Here is a 19,055-nt window from a genome sequence, read left to right as displayed (position 1 = left end):
TCTTTATCAAGATAAATTTTGAAGGTCTAATTCAGACTATGAGTCATGGAAGAATCAGATCTCAGCACAGAGTAGAAACCCACACAAGTTTCTGTAGATTTATATTAATAATATCTTGCATCAGTTTGACATAAACAATTTGGGAAAAGTAAATAAAAAAAGCAGCTACCACAATCTGAGCCAATTTTAATTCCACTGTTAAATATAGCCCACCAAACAATATCTCCCCTACAATTTAAATAAGCAAAATTAATTTTATATGGGGCTTACATAGATTTATATATAATTCACAAAGCAGTTTCTTGATAATCTTGAGTGTTAGAAAATTTTATTACTTTGTCTTTTGTATCTTTCCAAAACCAGTTACAGTCTTTAAGAGAAACCCCAGGAAAGCAGGAAATGGCATTTAGTCTCAATCTCATACTTTTGGGAGAGAAGACCCATCCATTATGTTTTGTCTTGCTCAGAAGCTCACACAAGCTCTAGAATTGCAACTGCCAAATAAACTTCTATTGGAAAAAAATGCATTCAACTTTATCTTAAGTTAATGTACCAAAAATTTATTTTAAAAACTTACACTGTATCATTACTCCTGATTTCATTCTCAACTCAGAGACTTACCTGTTTTCATATAATTTAATTGCAATAAATACTTCCATATATTTTGGGGGGGGGGGGGGGTTTAAACTAGATTGCCTGCAATTAGCATAGCAGTAGATTAAGTTTGTGGAAGTTAGCACACGCGTCATTCACATGAGGCAGCATGGCAGGAGCATAGAACATGCCAGCTCTAATTAAATCTATCCAAACTGCCCTCTTTCTTCCATTTTAATTTTCTTCTTTATTCAAAAAAAATTGATTCTTGAAGCAGCAGGTTCCACATAGAAAATATAAATAGAATATTTACTAACTGTGCCAGACGTTTCTTTTCTAGTACACTGAGAAAAATATTTCCTAGGAATTTCTAAACTGAACTGATTATTATGCAATAACTTTCTTGGTAAGCATTTAGTTTTTATTAAATAATTTACATAACCAATACATGAAACATTGATACATACCTGCAATTTCTTCTATGGAGTTAGCTCTCATGTCCAAAAGAACTGTGCCATTCAGGATGCAGCTCCTCAGCTCAAACAAGCTATGAAGTGACAGTGTGGCAACATAGGGTTTGCTCCACCTCTCTCCACCATCCTCTACATCTTCTTCAAACTTCAACCACCTATACAAACAATCAATTTTATAACTCCATTGTGCATTAGAAATGAAAACTTAATTACTTCTAGGAATGCTGAAAGTACAGACAAAGATGTTAAGCATGTCTTTAGACCTCACTTTATTCTTCCTTTTTAGGAAATATGAGAAACTTCCATTGCCTACTTCTTTAATAATGCTGTATTATATCATTTTTGAAGTTAAGTTCTGACCACAGAGATTAAGAGAGAAGTATATTAAGCAATTATCTTTGTACTCTACAAGCACTTTGACTAATTCTTTGCATACAATATTTCTGTGATAGAATAACAAGTGGTATAAAAAGGAGTCTAGAGAAACTTCAGTCATGTAAAAGGATATGTGAAACTGGCATGAAAGGATCAAGTATTTTCTTACCATCCAGCCAGGTGAACCTGCTTGAGACTGAATTCTCTACTGATAAATATTGCAGTTAAAATGTTAAAAGAATATTAAACAAACAAACAAACATCTGAGAAGTCACACAGTGATGTTGCTGTGTGGAGCCCTGCAGCCCACCAGCCTAGCAAGGTTTGAACAGCTGCAAGCACAGCACATGCCTGAATTGCTTGACTCTACAGCTCTCAGCTCTTTTATATGGACATGGCAGCAGAGAAGTCAAGCAGAGCCTCACACCTGGACAGCATCTTCACACATTTCCAGACAGCAGGGAAATTTAAAGCCTTAAGACCTTTAAGGCTGAAAAATTTCCAGTTTTACCAAGCCTCACAGCCCAGCAAAGCAGCTATCACAGCTGTCCTCTTCTTTTCCTGGACGACCTGTCTAGCTCTGCTCCTACTTGTAAAATACTCAAGTGTTCCCACATTTTAGACACTTTTCTCCTTTCAGTCCTTGTGTACTAAGTTCTTCCCCTTTTGCTGCCATCCTGCAAGCAGCCACCACTTCACTGACCCACTCACATCAGTATATCTGCTCCTTTCCTGATGCATTCCATTTCTTGGAACTGTCCCAGCTGCCTTCTAATCATTCTCTCATTATTTATAGAGACAATTTGCCTCAACTCCTTGGGTCCTTCAAAATCTCCAGTCTCCTATGTCTAGCCCTCTCCTCCTCTTTGTACCTAAACATTTTCCCTCCATTTCCTCTGTGAGCAAACTGGCCCGTTTCTGTACTTTGTCTTTGCCCATGAGAACTTTCCTCTTCATCAGACCTGTTCCCACTCCCTTTGCTGCATTCTGTTTTCTCTTCCCAGCCCATCCCCTCCACCTTCGCATTCCTCCAGAGAAGCAGCAAGGAGGACACAGCACAAAAATTTGCTTCCACAAAGCTGAATCATGAAATTGAATTTGCATATGCAAATGAGATTTTCCAAATAAATTTTCAAAACCATGTCCAAAGGGACATCAAACATGATTTAACATGCTTGTTAAACTTCACTTCTCCCCATGAAATGCAGCTATACTTTTAAAGGGAGGCCTACAACAACTCAGGGAAGAAGCATGTGAGAAGAAAAAACAGTTCTTAAATTGTTTTTCATTTTGCAGTTACATGTGAACTCCCTAAGAAGAGGCTGTTCCTATCTTACTCTTGGCACTCTTGTTTCCAAGCTGAAAAATGTGCAGTACCTATTTGCATCCACAGCATCACAAATATGGTGCATTTATTGTCCTGTTTAAACTGTCTCCCAAGACTCTGCAAAATACCTGCATTTTTATCTTCTCATACCTCCATTTTCGTGTATGTTTCTAATTTATAAGATCCTTATGTTTGAGTATTCTTAATTATTTCTGTTAATACGTGTTATTATTAGTGTTATTATATATCTTATTGTTTCTATGCTTAGCTTGTTTTATCTTTTATGCTGATTCAGAAAAAAAAATTAAAATTGTGCTCCATATATTCTAAGAACAATGATCCAAGCACACAGTTTGACAAAATATCATCAGAAACCTCATACTGTCATTACCTTTTGTTCATGTAAGTCAGTCTTCAACACTGCTTATCTCATTATGCTGCTGCAGTCTGTCCTTGATATTTCCCAATTTAAATCTACTGATCAGTTGTAAACAGATTTTAAAAGAGCAATAAAAGACAAGCATGTTCTTAAAAGTCTAAGACAGATGACTGGACACAGGCAGGCTTATTATCAGAGCTTGTAATAACAAACTAGGGACACAGAGAAGTCTAAATCATGAAAACAGCTGTAATTAGTGTTTATAGTGTCAGACATTAAAGCTTACACATTGGTAAAAATCCATAGGAAACTATTGCTACTACTCAAATAATTAGACTTACCATTGTGATCATCTATCTGAGTTCCCATGAACTGCAATAGTATAATTGTATGAGTTGCACCCCATTTCCTACTGTTGCTGAAACTTAGGTGTTTAAACACATTATCATACATTGTTACTCAATGAGCCAACAAGCCAGAACATTGAATTAAATCAAGTCCAGCTGGGAGCATTCTATGTTTGGAATAATTTCTATTTTGATTTTAATAAGCATATCATAAGTTTACTAATTTCATCGAGGGAACATCATGATACTGTTTATCACCTATCTTTTCAGAATTATTCCTGTTATGTCAGATAATCCTTATTTAACATATCAAATAAGAAACAGTAGCAGTAAACATAAAACAACTCTAATCTTATGCAGTCTTTCAAGTCTAAGTATTCAGTGGTTTTAAAAATCATAATACCATTTGATCAATCCTCTGAATTCATGAGCAAGGCTCCATGACAGAAATGGCTTTGAAATCCAAATTCAGGCATAAATCCCAGTTTGCCAATTTCGTACTCCTTTTAGTTTCTCACAGACAAATTTAAATATATCTACTTTTGCAGTTTAACCCCTTAAATTGGTATGATTGACAGATCATACCTAAGCCTTTCTTAGTTTCTAGGGGAACACCATCAGCCCCTATTGAGCTCATGTCACACACATCCCCTGCGACTGGAACATATCTGGAGATATCTCTGCTGTGTCTGATTGCATGGAAGAGCACTTTCATCCTTACAGCTTTCTTTTACTGGTAAAGACTGGCATAGGTCTATTGATAACACAGTTTAGTTCCTCTGACAGAATGCTTGCTAGAAAAACTATGCCAACAAGAGTTTCAGCTAGGCATGTCACTATAGGAAAAATATTACTCAGGTTAGGGTGTGTGCATACACACACCTTATGTATATGTCCTACCTTCTAAAGCCATCTTCATCACTTTCTCAGGCACCAATAAAAGAGTGCATATGCTTCATTTTGGACACAGCTACTGCATTTTCTGCACAATATGAAGTGGGTGACTGTATTTTATCTATTTTGTAGTGTGGTATGTCTGCAGCAGAGAGATGGAGTATGTAGTCACAACCTGCTCAACAGTTAATGGTTTTCATGTAATATTTCAATCTGTATCAACTTCCACATGAGCTTGTGCCTGCCCACCCCGATTTGAAAACCAACCAAAGAACACAAGCATGTCAGTAAAAAAGCAGGACTGAGAAACATTTTTCTTGTGACCCACTTTCTTTGGAAGAAAGTTTTGATCCAGGGAAAATGCATTATACTATAACTCTCCCTAATCCATTCATTTTCTAGTCACTATTAACAATTTACTTTCTAAACTATGGACACGAGTTTATTTTCCTAACTGTGCATTGAAATATAAGCTTAAGCACTTTCCTCCTGGTTCCAAGGTTCTTTCTATTTTCCTCCTTACTACATAATTTCTTCTGCTCCATAAAGACAGTGATATTCTCCAGATATTTTTGGTTAATGCTAGCAGATAAATGAGTCCCAAAAGTCTGGGTAAAACTTGCTACAAATCAGGTGCCACTTTCCAGCCATGACACATGAATTGCTTTCCCAACACCTGCACCTTGCAGGTACACTATTTGGGTGTATAAAATAAATCCAACTCTTACACTTCAACACATTTCTCCACAAACTTACCAGAAATTTTTTTTTCCAGAATAGAAACTATGCATCATCTCCATAGAGAATGCACAACTGTACAGCTGGGCCACATACAAAAACTATTGTAAGAATGACTATTGATTTTAAAAAGTATGTGTTTATTCTGGCTTGAAATCAATTGATGGAGGAAAAAAAAAAACATTTATCCCTATATCAACATAACCAAGTTATTCATTCCATTCTGCTCACTAACTAATTCCATGGATAGGACAGTCTAAACCAGATCCTGGAACAGAAAAGTCCAGTGCCCTTTCAATCAAACTGAAAATTCCAAGATACAGATGTACTTCATCTGTACTCAACACTTACCCCAACACTTCAGTCCAGGTGCACCAAGTGCAGAGCTTGGTGAAATGAATACATAACCACTTAGTGCTATCACTCTCATTAAATGTAATTAATCTCTACCTGAAACTACATCCAAAGCCAAACAGTAAGATTTGAAAATATTTCCAAATGACATTTTGCACACAGATGAAAAACATATAATAAATGAATTCAGATTGTATCTTCTCCACACCATAATTTTAGTCAAATCAGAATTTTGAAGTCCTGCATCAACCACAGGTATTTAAAAGGACCCACTGTATTAGTTTCTAAGCACATGATCTTGCACATTAAACACCATCCCATTTCTATTACCCTACTCAAAGCCACTTGGTTCTTGGTGTATGATACCTTTATCTATTTCTAGAGGAGTAATACCTCCTAATTTCTTATTATCAGCAAGTTTCCTTATTATAATCCCATTTTTTAATTCAATAATAAATCTATTTACTAAGCCTCATTCTTCAGAAGATAGCTGTCACTTCCTTCCACACTTATAGTATAATCTGTCAGCATGGCCTGTTGCACCTCTTCAAATAGTTCCTGACATAATAGAATTTTTAAACTAGAATGCAGTTTAAGTAATACATTCTCACTGCTGTACCATATCAAATGCTTTGCTTAGAAAAATTTAGATCCACTGTTTTTTCTTTGCCATAAAAACAAACATCAATTGTCTGATAAAAGAGCATTATTAACTTACCTTGACATGACATACCACTGTATTGCATTTTATCCAATTTTCCACTTATCTCCAAGTCTATAATTTTTCTTTCCTTCAAGCATTGTATGGCTCTGAAATTGGACTATAAGGGCTCTGTTTGCCCCAACCATTTTTATCCTTTCTTTAATGGTACTGCTGTGTTTGGATTAGTACAGCACACCCGACAGACTCACAGAGAGACAGGAATTGCCCTACCCATTAAAAACATGTTTTTTCTCCTTTCTGGGATGGAAATTATTGCACCCTCTTATTTGCACAGAGAAGCACTTTAAGTCTTATCTTCATTTTGAATTTGATCATTTCCTTGCCATCTCCTTTTCTAATCAGCCAGCCCATGTCAAATGCAGTCTGAAATCTGGGGATCCAAACTGAAAAAGACCATTTATCTTGACCAGTTCTTTCCACACAGCAGCCCCAGCCTTCCTTTCTTTCCATTTTACTGCTAAAGCTAATGAAAATTTTACAGTTACCTATTATGTCACTCTTGTATTTTCTGAGATCCAAAAACGTCATTTTCTTCGCTGTTTTTGTCTTGCTTTTTTTCAACAATCTTGTTTCTATTAAACTTTTTTAATTCTTCATTTCACAAACAACAGTTGAGAAGGGTGTGCATTAAACAGATCAACCAAAACAGAAATTTATTTCACCTACTCTTTTTGAATTCTACCTTCATCTGAACCACTTGCTGACAGAAATTGCTATAATTTTCAGAAACACAATTCTTTAATAATTTGCAAAGGGATTTTTTTAAGTTGGTCTAAAGAAGTTGCTATTTCCCTGCTTAAAAATAACATAAAACACAGTGATTTTTACTTTTTCATTTCAACAGAAGTTGATACCCCTCCAAGAGAAGTTCTATGTATTCCCAATCAGTATGAGAACATTGCAGATGATTACCTTGATTAGATTTTCTCTCTCTGAATATTAATAAGATTATTTAAGAACACTACTACCTTCCTTGTGCAGCACAATCCCCATATGAGAATTTTCTACATATAAAAATCTATATTTAGCATCTGTCTACGCTGCCTATGAACAGGTATTGGAAGGGAAGGTCATAGAAAATTTTTTGGCCCTCTGGGAAAGCAGAAATTAGCAGTAAAATTAGGAAGAAAGCTACCAGCCATGTTCATGTCAGACAGCCCACATGCATATTTACCCACAAAATCCTTCCAGAAATTTTGCAATTTATATTCTACCAAATACATAAATATTACTCAGACTTTTAGGCACCATTGAGGAGCACTGTCAACAACTGAGAGGGAGAGGAAGAACTAAGGTTTCAAGATGAAAAATAAAGATTGCTGTAAAATGTAAATTCTTAATGAAACTAAGCAAACTATCTCCCATTTAAATGCTCAAGGAAAAAAAATATACAATTAAAAGAAAAGTTCTGTACCAGTATTATTTTTTTTCAGAGCAGAAATGCAATCGAAAAGTCTTTCCCACTAATTTTGCAGAAATAAAATAATCCAACACTGAATACTCATTTTCAAACTGTTCATGGAGATTTAGAATATGTAAAAGTTCTATTACTCCAAAAGTAATCTCATTCCTTGCTTTCATCTTTTTATAATGGTTCCCTTATCAGTTTCTTGAGGATTCAAACAAAATATGAAGTTTGAAAGAATCTTTAAACTAGAATATAAAATATGAACTGACCCAATTATTTTAATTCATATATATGGTATATTTACATTATTTTTTTTTCCATCAGTGTTCCCTCTGACCTATACTCATAAATCCAAATGAAATATTTGGCTCTGGGAAACGACGAATGCTGTTGTAATACTAACTGACTAAGGATTAAAATTATGGGTTTATTTAAGTTTTATATCCAAAATCTGTCCCTGAGCTTGCTACAGCTTTGAAATCATTCCTCAATACACCAGCAACGAATACCTACGGATAATTTTTAAGTTATAAAAATGCTCACCTTGCTGTCTCCCTCCACTCTGCATCCTCTCCTTCACGCCAACAGATCTCATCAAGCTCAGTGAAGAGATCATGAGGAATGTGTTCCTCATCATCATCTTCCGTTCCAAGAATAAACTGCACCCTTTGTGATGGGGTATCTGGAGAAAAATAAAAATATCAAGTCCAAACCACCAGCTTTTTGCCCTGAGAAAACAAATTTGATGAGATTATCCAGATGTTTTCATGCATATCACTTACTGCAACACAAAAAAATTTACAATTCTGCTGTAAGAGCATTCATTTACACACAAACACATTCAGATTGAGATCTCTTCATTTACTATAGTTGTCAAGTCCACTTTTCAAAAAACTCCTCCAAAGATTTAACCTGATATATAGAAACAGGGTGTATTGAAAGCTGGAATGGCAACTCCCGGGGGGTGGGGGGGAAAGACACACAGAAAGGCAGCACAGATAAAGCTGAATAAAACTGATAAAAGTCTTTTACTGCAGTGTCAGAAAAATCTACTTTGCCACTTCATAAGTCTACATCTGCAGATCTAGCTCAGGTCACAAAGATAAGAATACTAAATGTGAAATCTTTGCTGTAGGAGAAATAAACCAAATGGAACCTGCCTAATGTAAATATACAATTGCAGACTTGACCCTTGCCTGTAGCAGGCCCAGGGCCTGCAAGGCCTCCTTGGCGGTCAGAAGCCTGAGCTGGGAAATGCCAAGTCACGATGACTGGGCCTTAGAAGCCCCTCTCTTCCGCCTTTCGGACCCTGCTTATCTCTCTGTAAGCCTGTAGGTCACTTTCCCCTGACCCTTTCTATTGGACAGTTTCCAAAACCCCTGTAGGGTATAAAAACCCCTAATTCTGCCTGATTTGGTAGAAGAGCTGTCACTGAGAACCTTCGTGGGACACCCTAATAAAGAATCCTGCGGAACCTTACACCGCGCTTCTCCTCTCTCTCCCTGCGTCTGCTGCCACGGCCACAAGCAAGCCAAACAAGCTGATAATCACACAGAGCTGATAATCACTAAAGAGCTGAAATCACTTGAGCTTGCTTGGCTGCCTGCAGCTGGGAATGACTTGGGAGATCTGACCAAGTCTGAGCCTCCGCTGAGACTATCCTGGCCTCGGCAGTCCACCGGGCACAGCCCAGCTGGAACCTACCGGGATACTTGCCCCTTTGTTAACTCTTTCTACTTGGTTAGGCTGCTTGGACACACAACTTCTTAATTTGTCCCAGCTTCCTCATTTTATTCTTCCTGTCTTCCCTTTTCAATACTGTTACTGATTAATTTTCTTCATAACCTTTCAGTGCAGATGGCTAAATATATTTTTGAAGACATACTATTGTTTTTTTCACTCAAAAAATTCACAGAGCATCTTAAAGTACATATATATTGAATGTTCACAGCTCAAGTGCTCTATTAAAAAAAATCCTACATCCTATTTGCTTACTTAAATGCAAATCTCAAATGAACAAACTGATGAAGCGCAGCCTCTCTAGCAATGCATAACTGCTTTTTCTGCTAATGTATTTTAGATTTCTGAAAGGGACCATAAGTCTTTTGTGAGAGCTGAGAGAGGCCAGGCTGCCAGTCAGCTGAAAAACTGATTATCCAGCAGAACAGCTCAGTGATTCCTTGAACATTGTCTAAATGAAGTTCAGCTCTATAACATATTTGTAAGACAAGCTACAGTGTTCCATCTAACAGCAAAGAGCACCACTGGACAGGGTCCTAAAGCTCTTTGGACTTGGGAGAAAATGAGATGATAGTACCCACTGAATGCGAATTAAAGAGAAAACACAGCTCTGATCCAAATAAATTAAATGGGCCACTGACACAGAAAATTAAATTCAACAATAGAAGTATCTTTTTGATAGCAGTACTAAGCTTGCTACAGCAATTAAACACAAGACATGACAATTTTCACCTGAGGTCTATTTGCTTTAACAGAGTGTAAAGATCTAGTGCAGTAAAGCCTATTTATTCCTTCACAAAGCAAGGAAATTAAACCCAAGGAGAAATACAGGAGAGAAAGAAGAGATGTTTCGGGTACTACAAAGAACCAGAGGATGGAACTGCAAGGGGTACAGCTAAAGAAATTACTTTTGGTGAATCACTGAAGAACAGCAAGAAACTCCTCCACTTCAACCTTTCTTTGCTTTCTCATCTCTCTTAATGTTCAGTCTCTTTTCTCTTTAAAAAAGTTCTATTTTTTCTTTAAATCTGAGACCAGAAAGTACATTCTAGTTAAGACGTGTGCAACTTTTTAAAACTAATTTCCAGAAGGACAAAATTCAGTGAGATATGAACTTAGAAAGGATTAGTGCATATGACTACTAACAAAACATGGAAAACAAGTTACTTTGGTAGAGGGCTGGACTGCAGCTAGAATCTGAGAATAAGCATTGCCAGGAACATCCTGTACTCTTGATAAAATCAGCACTAGAACTGATTTACAGCAACTGCTACTGTTAAGTAATAAATGAGCAGTGTGGCACAGCAGAGCTGCAGCTCTGTGACAGTTATGATCCTCATGCAAGTACATGCTTTCAGTGTGGGAGGAAAAGCAGAGGATCAGAAACCTCCTAAAGTCAGGTGAGCAGTAACAAGGAATCACCTCACTGCAGTAATTTGCTCTTACTGGGTCTTCTGTGTAACAAGCTAACTGACTGACAACAGAGAATCAGAATCTTTCAGGATGAAAAGACATCTAACATCATCGGGACCACGCACTGCCAAGTCAACCACCAAACCACACCCCTAAGCACCACATTTACAGAAATGACAAAATATGCACAAAATTATCTTCTTCCTTGTTAACAAAGCAGTAAAAAAAAGCTGCTAGATTCTGTCTTTCTTTACTGATGTGATTTCTACTGATATTTGAAACCTGCAAGTCACAGCTTTATTTTCAGACAACAAGCTGAAACTGAAAAAAAGTTCTCATTTGTTTATGATACAATAATTTTATTTCAAGGACAAAACCCTAAAAAACGTAAACAATAGGAAAATTCTAATAAAAACAACAGATCTATGGGTTCCACTTATAAAATTGAATTAACAGGACTATTCATGAGCAATGCCAGATAGATTTGGTTCATATTCATAGGAGTAATAAATACCAAATATGTCATTAATGTGTTATATAGAAAGTTAGTAATATGTGATTCAAAATCAGTATGGAAGAATACTTCAATTTCTAACTGTCAAACTGTGATAACTTAATCCTCAGTGCAGAAGCATAATATTTGTAAACTGGGACACAATGTTTTCTGCCATCTAGGCAAACAGAAATTGGCTTGAATATTATTTTTGTCTATCCTTACTTCAAGTAGCACAGCCAGCATAAAAAAAAAAATTCCTTCATACTATTATTTCTATTTCTAAAAAGTAACGAGAACAATATAGATTACTCTTTTAAAAAATTAATGACTGAGACTAATCAGTTCAGTAGTATTTCTATCACTGTAGTTGTTTTATATCAAAGTTATCAGAAGCAACATGATTTAAAATTTTGCAATAAGCAGCTGATGATTCTCCCAAGTAACTTGTTCATTACTAATTCAGGAAATCCTCCATGACCAGCTAAAACTGTGCAGAAAGCCTAGCGCACAACAGGACCTGGGGTACCATCAACAAGCACTCCTACTTGGCTAATGAGCAGTCTCAGTCAGGAAACCTGAAGCAGCTTTGTGATTGCTGTGGCTCCACCAGCCCCTCTCTTTTATCCCTGGGTTTCTCTAGGCTTGTGCTCATTTCATAAATGCAGCACTTGCATCCAAACTACCTCTGATACCTCAAATTCATTGCATGCAAATTCTGAGTATTCCACATGTAAAAATCTGGCTAATTCCACTGGTCTAATAAAAGGGTAAAAATTAAGACTTGGCCGTTAAGCTATTGTTGTACACACAAATTCAAAGTGGGACGCAGTGCTGCAGAAAAGGAGTGACCCTGCAGAAACCTGATATATTTATCTATGTTATGACACCTTGTACAGGCATCAATAACCCTAAAACAAATGCAAGACGTGGGCACAGACATACCAAAAGAGCAGATTTGAAGGTCAGAGTTTCTAATAACCTAATTCCCAGAGGGAAACAAAGAGCTGCCCCCTGGAACAGTGTTGAGCACAGGTAGTGGTAAAGAGCATCCCACAACACCATCCCACCTTGCAAAACACAAGTGAAAAGGAATCATAACTGGCATTTCCCCCATTCAGAACATCCCTAAGTGCAACCACAACTCTGGGTCAGGGCTGCTCCCTCTTGCCTAAGGGAACAAGGTAAAATCAAGACTTGCTCTGGGGTAACAAAGGAGGATCATTCTCAGTCCCTTGACGTAAATTCAGCCCAGCAAATATTCTGTTCCACTACACCAGTCAGAGTAACCCACACCTCCTCAGTGAGTGCCAGGGTTTCACTGGGACAAACCTCCCTGCCACCAGGCAGAACTGCACACCATCCATCAGGTGATATCACAAGCAGAAATATAGCTTTCAGTACATATAATATGTATCTAAATTCTGTCCTCTGTTCTTGATAAACTCTAGAAAGAGTGCAAAAATGAATTTCTAGTAGCTGTATTTCTCAGCCTGTCAAGCCTGCATTTAAGGGTAGAATTAGTAGGCAAATACTTCTTACTGGGGTCAGCAGATGAATAAGAGATTACTTTTTCACCATTAGAAAACATGGTAACTATTAAATTAAAACTTTCATTACAGAAATTCACATAAGATAGTAAGCAACATATACAAGATTTAATCCGTGCTTTGTGCTCTTGTACATCCACATTAAAATAATATTAAATATGCAAACTATTTTTTTATTACTCACTGCACAGCACAAACAGCAGACTGGGAGTTCACAAGTGTAACACAGTTGACATTAGTAACAATCCCTCACAAGACAAGGGGAGATGGTATGGAAAATTCACAGGAGCAGAGAACAGAAAGGATCATTTCAGACACAAAAATTCATCATCCTCCTGATTGCACTCACCACAGAAGTGGTGGATGGGGACTCTCCCCTAACCTCCTTCCTTTGCAGATTGGACCCTGCCCTTAGCTCAGCAATCAGTAAAGATAAGGATCTTAAATTCAATTTTATTAATTAGAAAAGTTTTAGTAAAAGTTTAAACTAAATTTGCATTACTAAAGCCCACATGAAACAACCAACATCCATACAGGACACTTCTGAAAGTCTCTTCACAGACCTTAGAAATCACATGTTGGGTTGGGAGAAAGTATTCCCTTGGTTATGCTCTGGCACTTTATTCCTGCAGGTACAATCTGCTTCAGGGAACTATCCCAGCATTTTCTTGACATGAATTATTTCCATCAACCCAGGGCCACGGCAAATAATCATATCTTTTGGATCTCACAATATGGACAATTCCTAAGCTTTAATTATCTTTTTTTTTTTTGCTGGATTCTTAAAACTGCAGTTATGATACATTATTTTAATCCAGATTTGCAGCAATCTGTGCTACAGCTGCCCAGAGATTTAAATTTCCGAGTTCATCGTTCATCATACAAGCCTATAGTTAAGAGTAGGTGAATTCTCTCTCTTAACAGCCATACTCTACAAATAATTAAATTTACCCCACTAATAACCATTCAGCACTTGAGTTTAGGTACCAAATATACTCAGCTGAGTCTTTTAGATTTACTTTCTTCAGGTGCCTCTACTAAGCAAAAGAAGCCCCACTTTGCAACTCACATTTTTTGCCTGCATTGCCTTCAGAGCCTTTCCTGAGCTGTGTGTGCAGTCCTGTGTCAGGTTCACCTCCAGGGCTGCTCCCCTTGCCTTGCCACATCCAGTATAATGAATTACAAATTTAAGCCTCTTTAAAACTAGGTATTACTAAATCCAGTTTCTTAAAAGAACATACCAAACCTTCCACAAGCTTCAACAGTGTCTACTCATACAGGACACACATGAGGCTGTAATCAAACCCCAGCTCTCACAGCTGTGTTCACTTTAACCCTGAACAAAACCTGTCCTTAAAGACAGAGCCAAAGTCTTCCTATTCCACAATTTTAAAACAGCTATTAAATATCTTTAACTCATGAGTACTAAAAAGCTGTTTCATTGGCTACAGGCAAACAGACACCAAAAAAGCCACAGAAAACTGCCACTAAAATCCAAATGCACACAAGCAAGAGCCACCCTACCAGCCAAAGGGAAATCTGCACCAGGCTTTCAGTGCCACCACGACTCAAGGCACTGATGGAGCCTCGTGGCCCTGCAGCTCACAGGGGCTGGCACCCATTGCTCTCATAAGCAGCACCAAGGAGATGCCCCAGGCTAGAAAGAGCTTTTTTTTTTTATCAAATGATTTTTCATTTGCATCAATTCCCTAATTTAATTCCCAAGCAGTCACAATACTTTACCCCAGAAGGAAAACTGTGGAGAAGGGGAGCTTAAGGCTGAAATGAAATTGCGGCCTTAATTACAACAACAGCATTTCAGCTGAGAACAGTAAACCTCTCCAGTAAAACAAATAGCACTACTGCATTTTTAACTAGAGTAGATAAATTCACTGAATTTCTCCTTCTCTTCAAAAAGAAGAAACTTAAGAGATAAGATGGGGAAAACCTACAAATCTACTTAGCTTACAATTTTTACTACCCAAAAAACCCTCCCAATGTGCAAACCATAAAATCTGTAAATTGTGCTATTACAGGCACATCATTTTTGCAAAATGGAAACACCTTTTACAACCTCATCTCATTAAGAGGCAACAGAGAGAGAGCAAGAATCAGGTGTAGGGAAAACAAAACCCAAACCTGAGTAACTGATCTGTGCCCCTAAATGACAGGACTCTCTTTCATCCCACTAAGTACATATTCTGCATATTATTTGTCTAATCTGGAGTTATCTCTGAATCTGTACACTGAGAACATTTGGGTTATTTTTGAAAAATGACAGTAGGAGATAAAAAATAAAAAACTAATGAGCCAATGTCAGAATGCTCTAAAAAAATCTATTCTCTGCAGAAGCCTACCCAGAAAATAGCTGGTACAGCTTTCCCAGCCAGAATTCAAAGGGATTACCAGGAAGCTTCCCCCTATTGTCATTACACTGACTAGAGGTGTTTTCTACCCACGCCAATACACACTTACAGGAATTGTTTTTAACTGAACAGGAACCAGGTGGCTCCTGTGACTCTGCATGGGCCCACAGAGCCCCACAGCACAAGGTGCACGGCACAGCTCCCTGGAGCAGCGACAGCAGAGCAAGGGCTGCACGTGATGCTGCTGCACAGATAAAGTTATAAATTATACAGTTATCGGTTATGACAGAAAATAATGCTTTATCCCATGCTGGGTTAACTGAGCACTGTGGAGCACTTCATGTCTGAATATTTTAGGTCTTTACTTGTTCCAGAATCTCTATTATTCAGTGGTTTGCTTTTGTTATATCTCCTTTCATACTTCACTCCTTCAAAACACTGCTAATTTATTCTCTTGTATCATAAAAATCCTTATGTATTTTTCTGACTTACTTCAAAGATTGTTTTCCATCAGTTGGTCTCACAGTGCTTATTTTCTCCATCTTTTCTTCTTGCACCTGCTCATCAAAATGTTTTTTTCTTTCCCCTCCTCCCTCACAGTTCCCAAGCATACAGCATTCTACTATTTGGCAGAAAGGCATTAGGAGGTGTCAATAGAAAGACGGAGCTAAGCATTTCTGCTCGCTCAATTAAATCAGAATGATTTATAAATTAAGGGACTAGTTTGGATCTACTCTCTCAGGTAATGCAGTCCCTCATATTGAGTTATGCATCAAAAAAGGAAGCGTACTTGTCTTCCCTCAAGCTTCCTTCAGTTCTGGTTACTGTTGGAAACTTGTAGTCATGGGGAAGAACAGCTAAAAAGCTGTTCTGAGGTTTAGTAGGTTCAGATTTAGTGTGGGAAGTATCTGTTGCTCCCTCTGTGCAAATAAAGCATAGAAAAATCATGCTTATATTCTCTCTGAAGGCAATGCTTCGCCCCAGGCAGCACAGCAAGTTGTCTGTAACTCCTGTAAGGAAAAACCACAGTGAAAGAAGGAGGTGTATATAGACTACTATTAAACTCTGTATTATTTTGTCTGCCTGTTCTGTATGTGCTTAAACTCACCATCACAGTAGCATTTTAAGATTTGCCTTGATTATGCAAATCCCTTTCACTCTTGTCTATAGAATGCCACATTTCTGCCTGGATGGACCAATGTCAAAGCTCAAAATCTGTTTCACTGGCCCAGCTTCCAGAAGTCAGATAGACAAAGGGGCAAACTCTCAAAATTTACTATTCAGATAATCATTCAGGGTGAAAAGACTAGATATTTCCAGATTTGTGGTTCTATCTTTGGATTCTTTGAATTGCTATCAACCAAGCACTTTGAAGAATATTTTCAGCAGTCTGAATCCAGAAAAGATTTCCATGTTTCTGGCCTGTAACTTGTCTGTCAAGTGACACCACTTACACACACCCTTGAATTGGTAACTATAATACCTTTAAAAGTGAAATTGTGACTTCAAAAACTGCAGATCTCTACTCATTTCTTGAGGTACACCAGAGGACAAGTGCAGTGAACATCAAGCTACAAACCTACTTCAAGACTATCTTTTTTCATAGTACTGCTATTTCACCCTCAGAGATCCTTTGAACATAGGCTGATTTACCTAACACAGAATTATGTTGTACATTGCATTTTATTGTATGCACAAATGTCAAAGACTATTAAGAACAGATTCAGCCAGTTAATTTGTTTTATTTTTTTACTTTTGACATTAAGAAGGACACAAGCCTAGGTCTCCAGAAGTTGCAAGAACAGAGCTAAGTTCTCAGCCAAAATGTGTCACATGCTGGCACTTAAATAAAACCAGATGACTCAACAGAAGACACTGTTTCATAGTTCAAGATATCTCACTTCTTGGCTAATGTAACTTTCAATTGTTTCTTTTTAATCTGACTTTATATGTATATATGCATATTCTTTTTGAAAACTGTTTTAATAATTTATGAACTTTGTTTTTTTCCAAGAAACTGGTTTCAATACAGTATTGGGTCTTTGAAATCCATTCCAGACAGAACCACCACAGCCAATTTTTTCTTCACTGCTCAGTTTTAAAAAACATAACTTGTATCTGCTAAGTTTGAAAAAGTCTTGACTTTGTTTTACTCTCAGGATAATAAACCATTGTGCAAGATTTGAGAATTTCAAGCTCTAACCATCACCACTTACAATATACTTGCTCAAAAGCTTTCCACATACATAACACAAACTTCTGATTAAAGGAAAGTCTTATTATAATCACTATTCTGTACCCTGAAATTACACTGGTACGTTTCCCTAATGACTTAAGAACACACTAGCAAATTGTTTTCTACACATGCTTCCATTATATTTTAAACACTTTCCATAGCCTTGGATATTTCATCACATGCACTTTCTATTTTTGAACAGCATGTAATATTCTCATGTTTCGAGACAAAGCTTGGCTAATTTATTAATGACTACCTTCTTCTCTTCTCTGTGATGTTTTCTAACTTAAAATTTTGAGAACTTTAGGAGTTTCATATAGGTTTGTTTACTGAAAGATATTTTTCCTCAAGTCCACAGTTAGCAGATTCATGTTACAATGGCACATTTACAGTGTCATGTTAGAAAAAAGGTAAATACAACCTAGATTGTGGTTTGAATCTCATAAAACACTGCAGCTTCAGCAGCATCAATATCATTACAAAACTAATTGTAAAGGACCACGGCTCTTCTATGTTACATTTTAGGGACAGACACTGCAGAGCCCACCCTGAGGGCAGCTGGTGCCACCAAGCACTTTCCCCCTCAGTGGTGGCTGCAGTCTGTCTTAGTGAGAACACTTAGGAACAGCTCCCACAGTGCTCCTTCAGTGCTGGAAGCTACTGAGCCTTCTCATGTATTGACTGCCACTGGCTGCTGCTCCTCAGTGGATTTGTTCAAAGGAACGAATCACCAGCAGAGGCTCTGGTGGATTCTCCAAAACCCTGCTGCTAATCATGTCCAAGTGATAACAGGACAGATTATGCACAATCATGCCAACATTTATTACTTAAAGACCTATCCAAAAATAAAATTTGTCTTACCAAAAGGAGGAGATTCTCTCCCATCTTCTAATCCTGAGTCCCGTTCTCTGTCTCTCTTTCTGTGTTTATGCCCGCGGTGCCGATGGCGTCGGTGACTTTTTCTTCCACCCAGTGGCACATGAACCCCAATGAACAATGTTCGATGGCCTACAGGTAAAAAAAAGGTGTCTTTGAGAAGGGAACTATGTTATAACAACAATATAAATATCCTTAATAGCATTAATGGTATCAGTCTTATGATAATTTTGAAGTTACATAATATTGATTATTCTAATGTTAATAGTCCTAACAATATTGACTTGAATAAAGATGATTAAGCATCACAGATACACAACCCCTTGATACAGGAAGAAATTCCAGTACTGAAGTCCTTATGATGCAGCACCAGATTTTTTTTTTTCCATCAAATTTGCATCTTTTTACGTGAACTTTCATTAAAGCCAGACAGGTGTTCTGTTAAATGTCTTGCAAAACAGTAATATAAAGAGACACATGGATCTCTTTGGATTGAACATTTGGTAAAGTTGCTGTTTGCTTTGTGTGTACAAGAACTTTACCAAACTCATTCCTATTTATGAGCCAAACCTTGACAGAATTCTTGTGGGAAATTCAATGAATAAAAAACAAAGAAGAAAAAAAAATTGAAAAACAATAAAATACGATGTAAGCAAGAGCACAAAATCCCTACACCACTTTACATGCTCACATCATAAATGTATTGCTGGTATCGTAGGTTGCTTTCATTTCTTCTGTTTTATTTTTTTAAATACATAAGAAGGTACA

At 37.3% G+C, this 19,055-nt stretch overlaps 1 protein-coding gene across 1 annotated transcript in view; it reads right to left on the bottom strand.

The window, feature by feature from the left end:
- SLC4A10 (solute carrier family 4 member 10) overlaps window positions 1-19,055 on the bottom strand; it is a 113,082-nt gene that overhangs the window by 59,869 nt on the left and 34,158 nt on the right. Inside the window, exons 3-5 of the mRNA XM_041473223.1 lie at window positions 18,273-18,419; window positions 8,157-8,295; window positions 1,062-1,222 (exon numbers count right to left, since the gene is read on the bottom strand). Coding sequence (XP_041329157.1) covers window positions 1,062-1,222; window positions 8,157-8,295; window positions 18,273-18,419 — 447 coding nt within the window. The remainder of the gene's footprint in view (window positions 1-1,061; window positions 1,223-8,156; window positions 8,296-18,272; window positions 18,420-19,055) is intronic.

The sequence above is a fragment of the Pyrgilauda ruficollis genome, unplaced genomic scaffold (genome assembly GCF_017590135.1).
Source record: "Pyrgilauda ruficollis isolate IOZ18807 unplaced genomic scaffold, ASM1759013v1 scaffold3, whole genome shotgun sequence".
NCBI lineage: Eukaryota > Metazoa > Chordata > Aves > Passeriformes > Passeridae > Pyrgilauda > Pyrgilauda ruficollis.
This window is presented reverse-complemented; position numbering and strand designations above follow the sequence as displayed.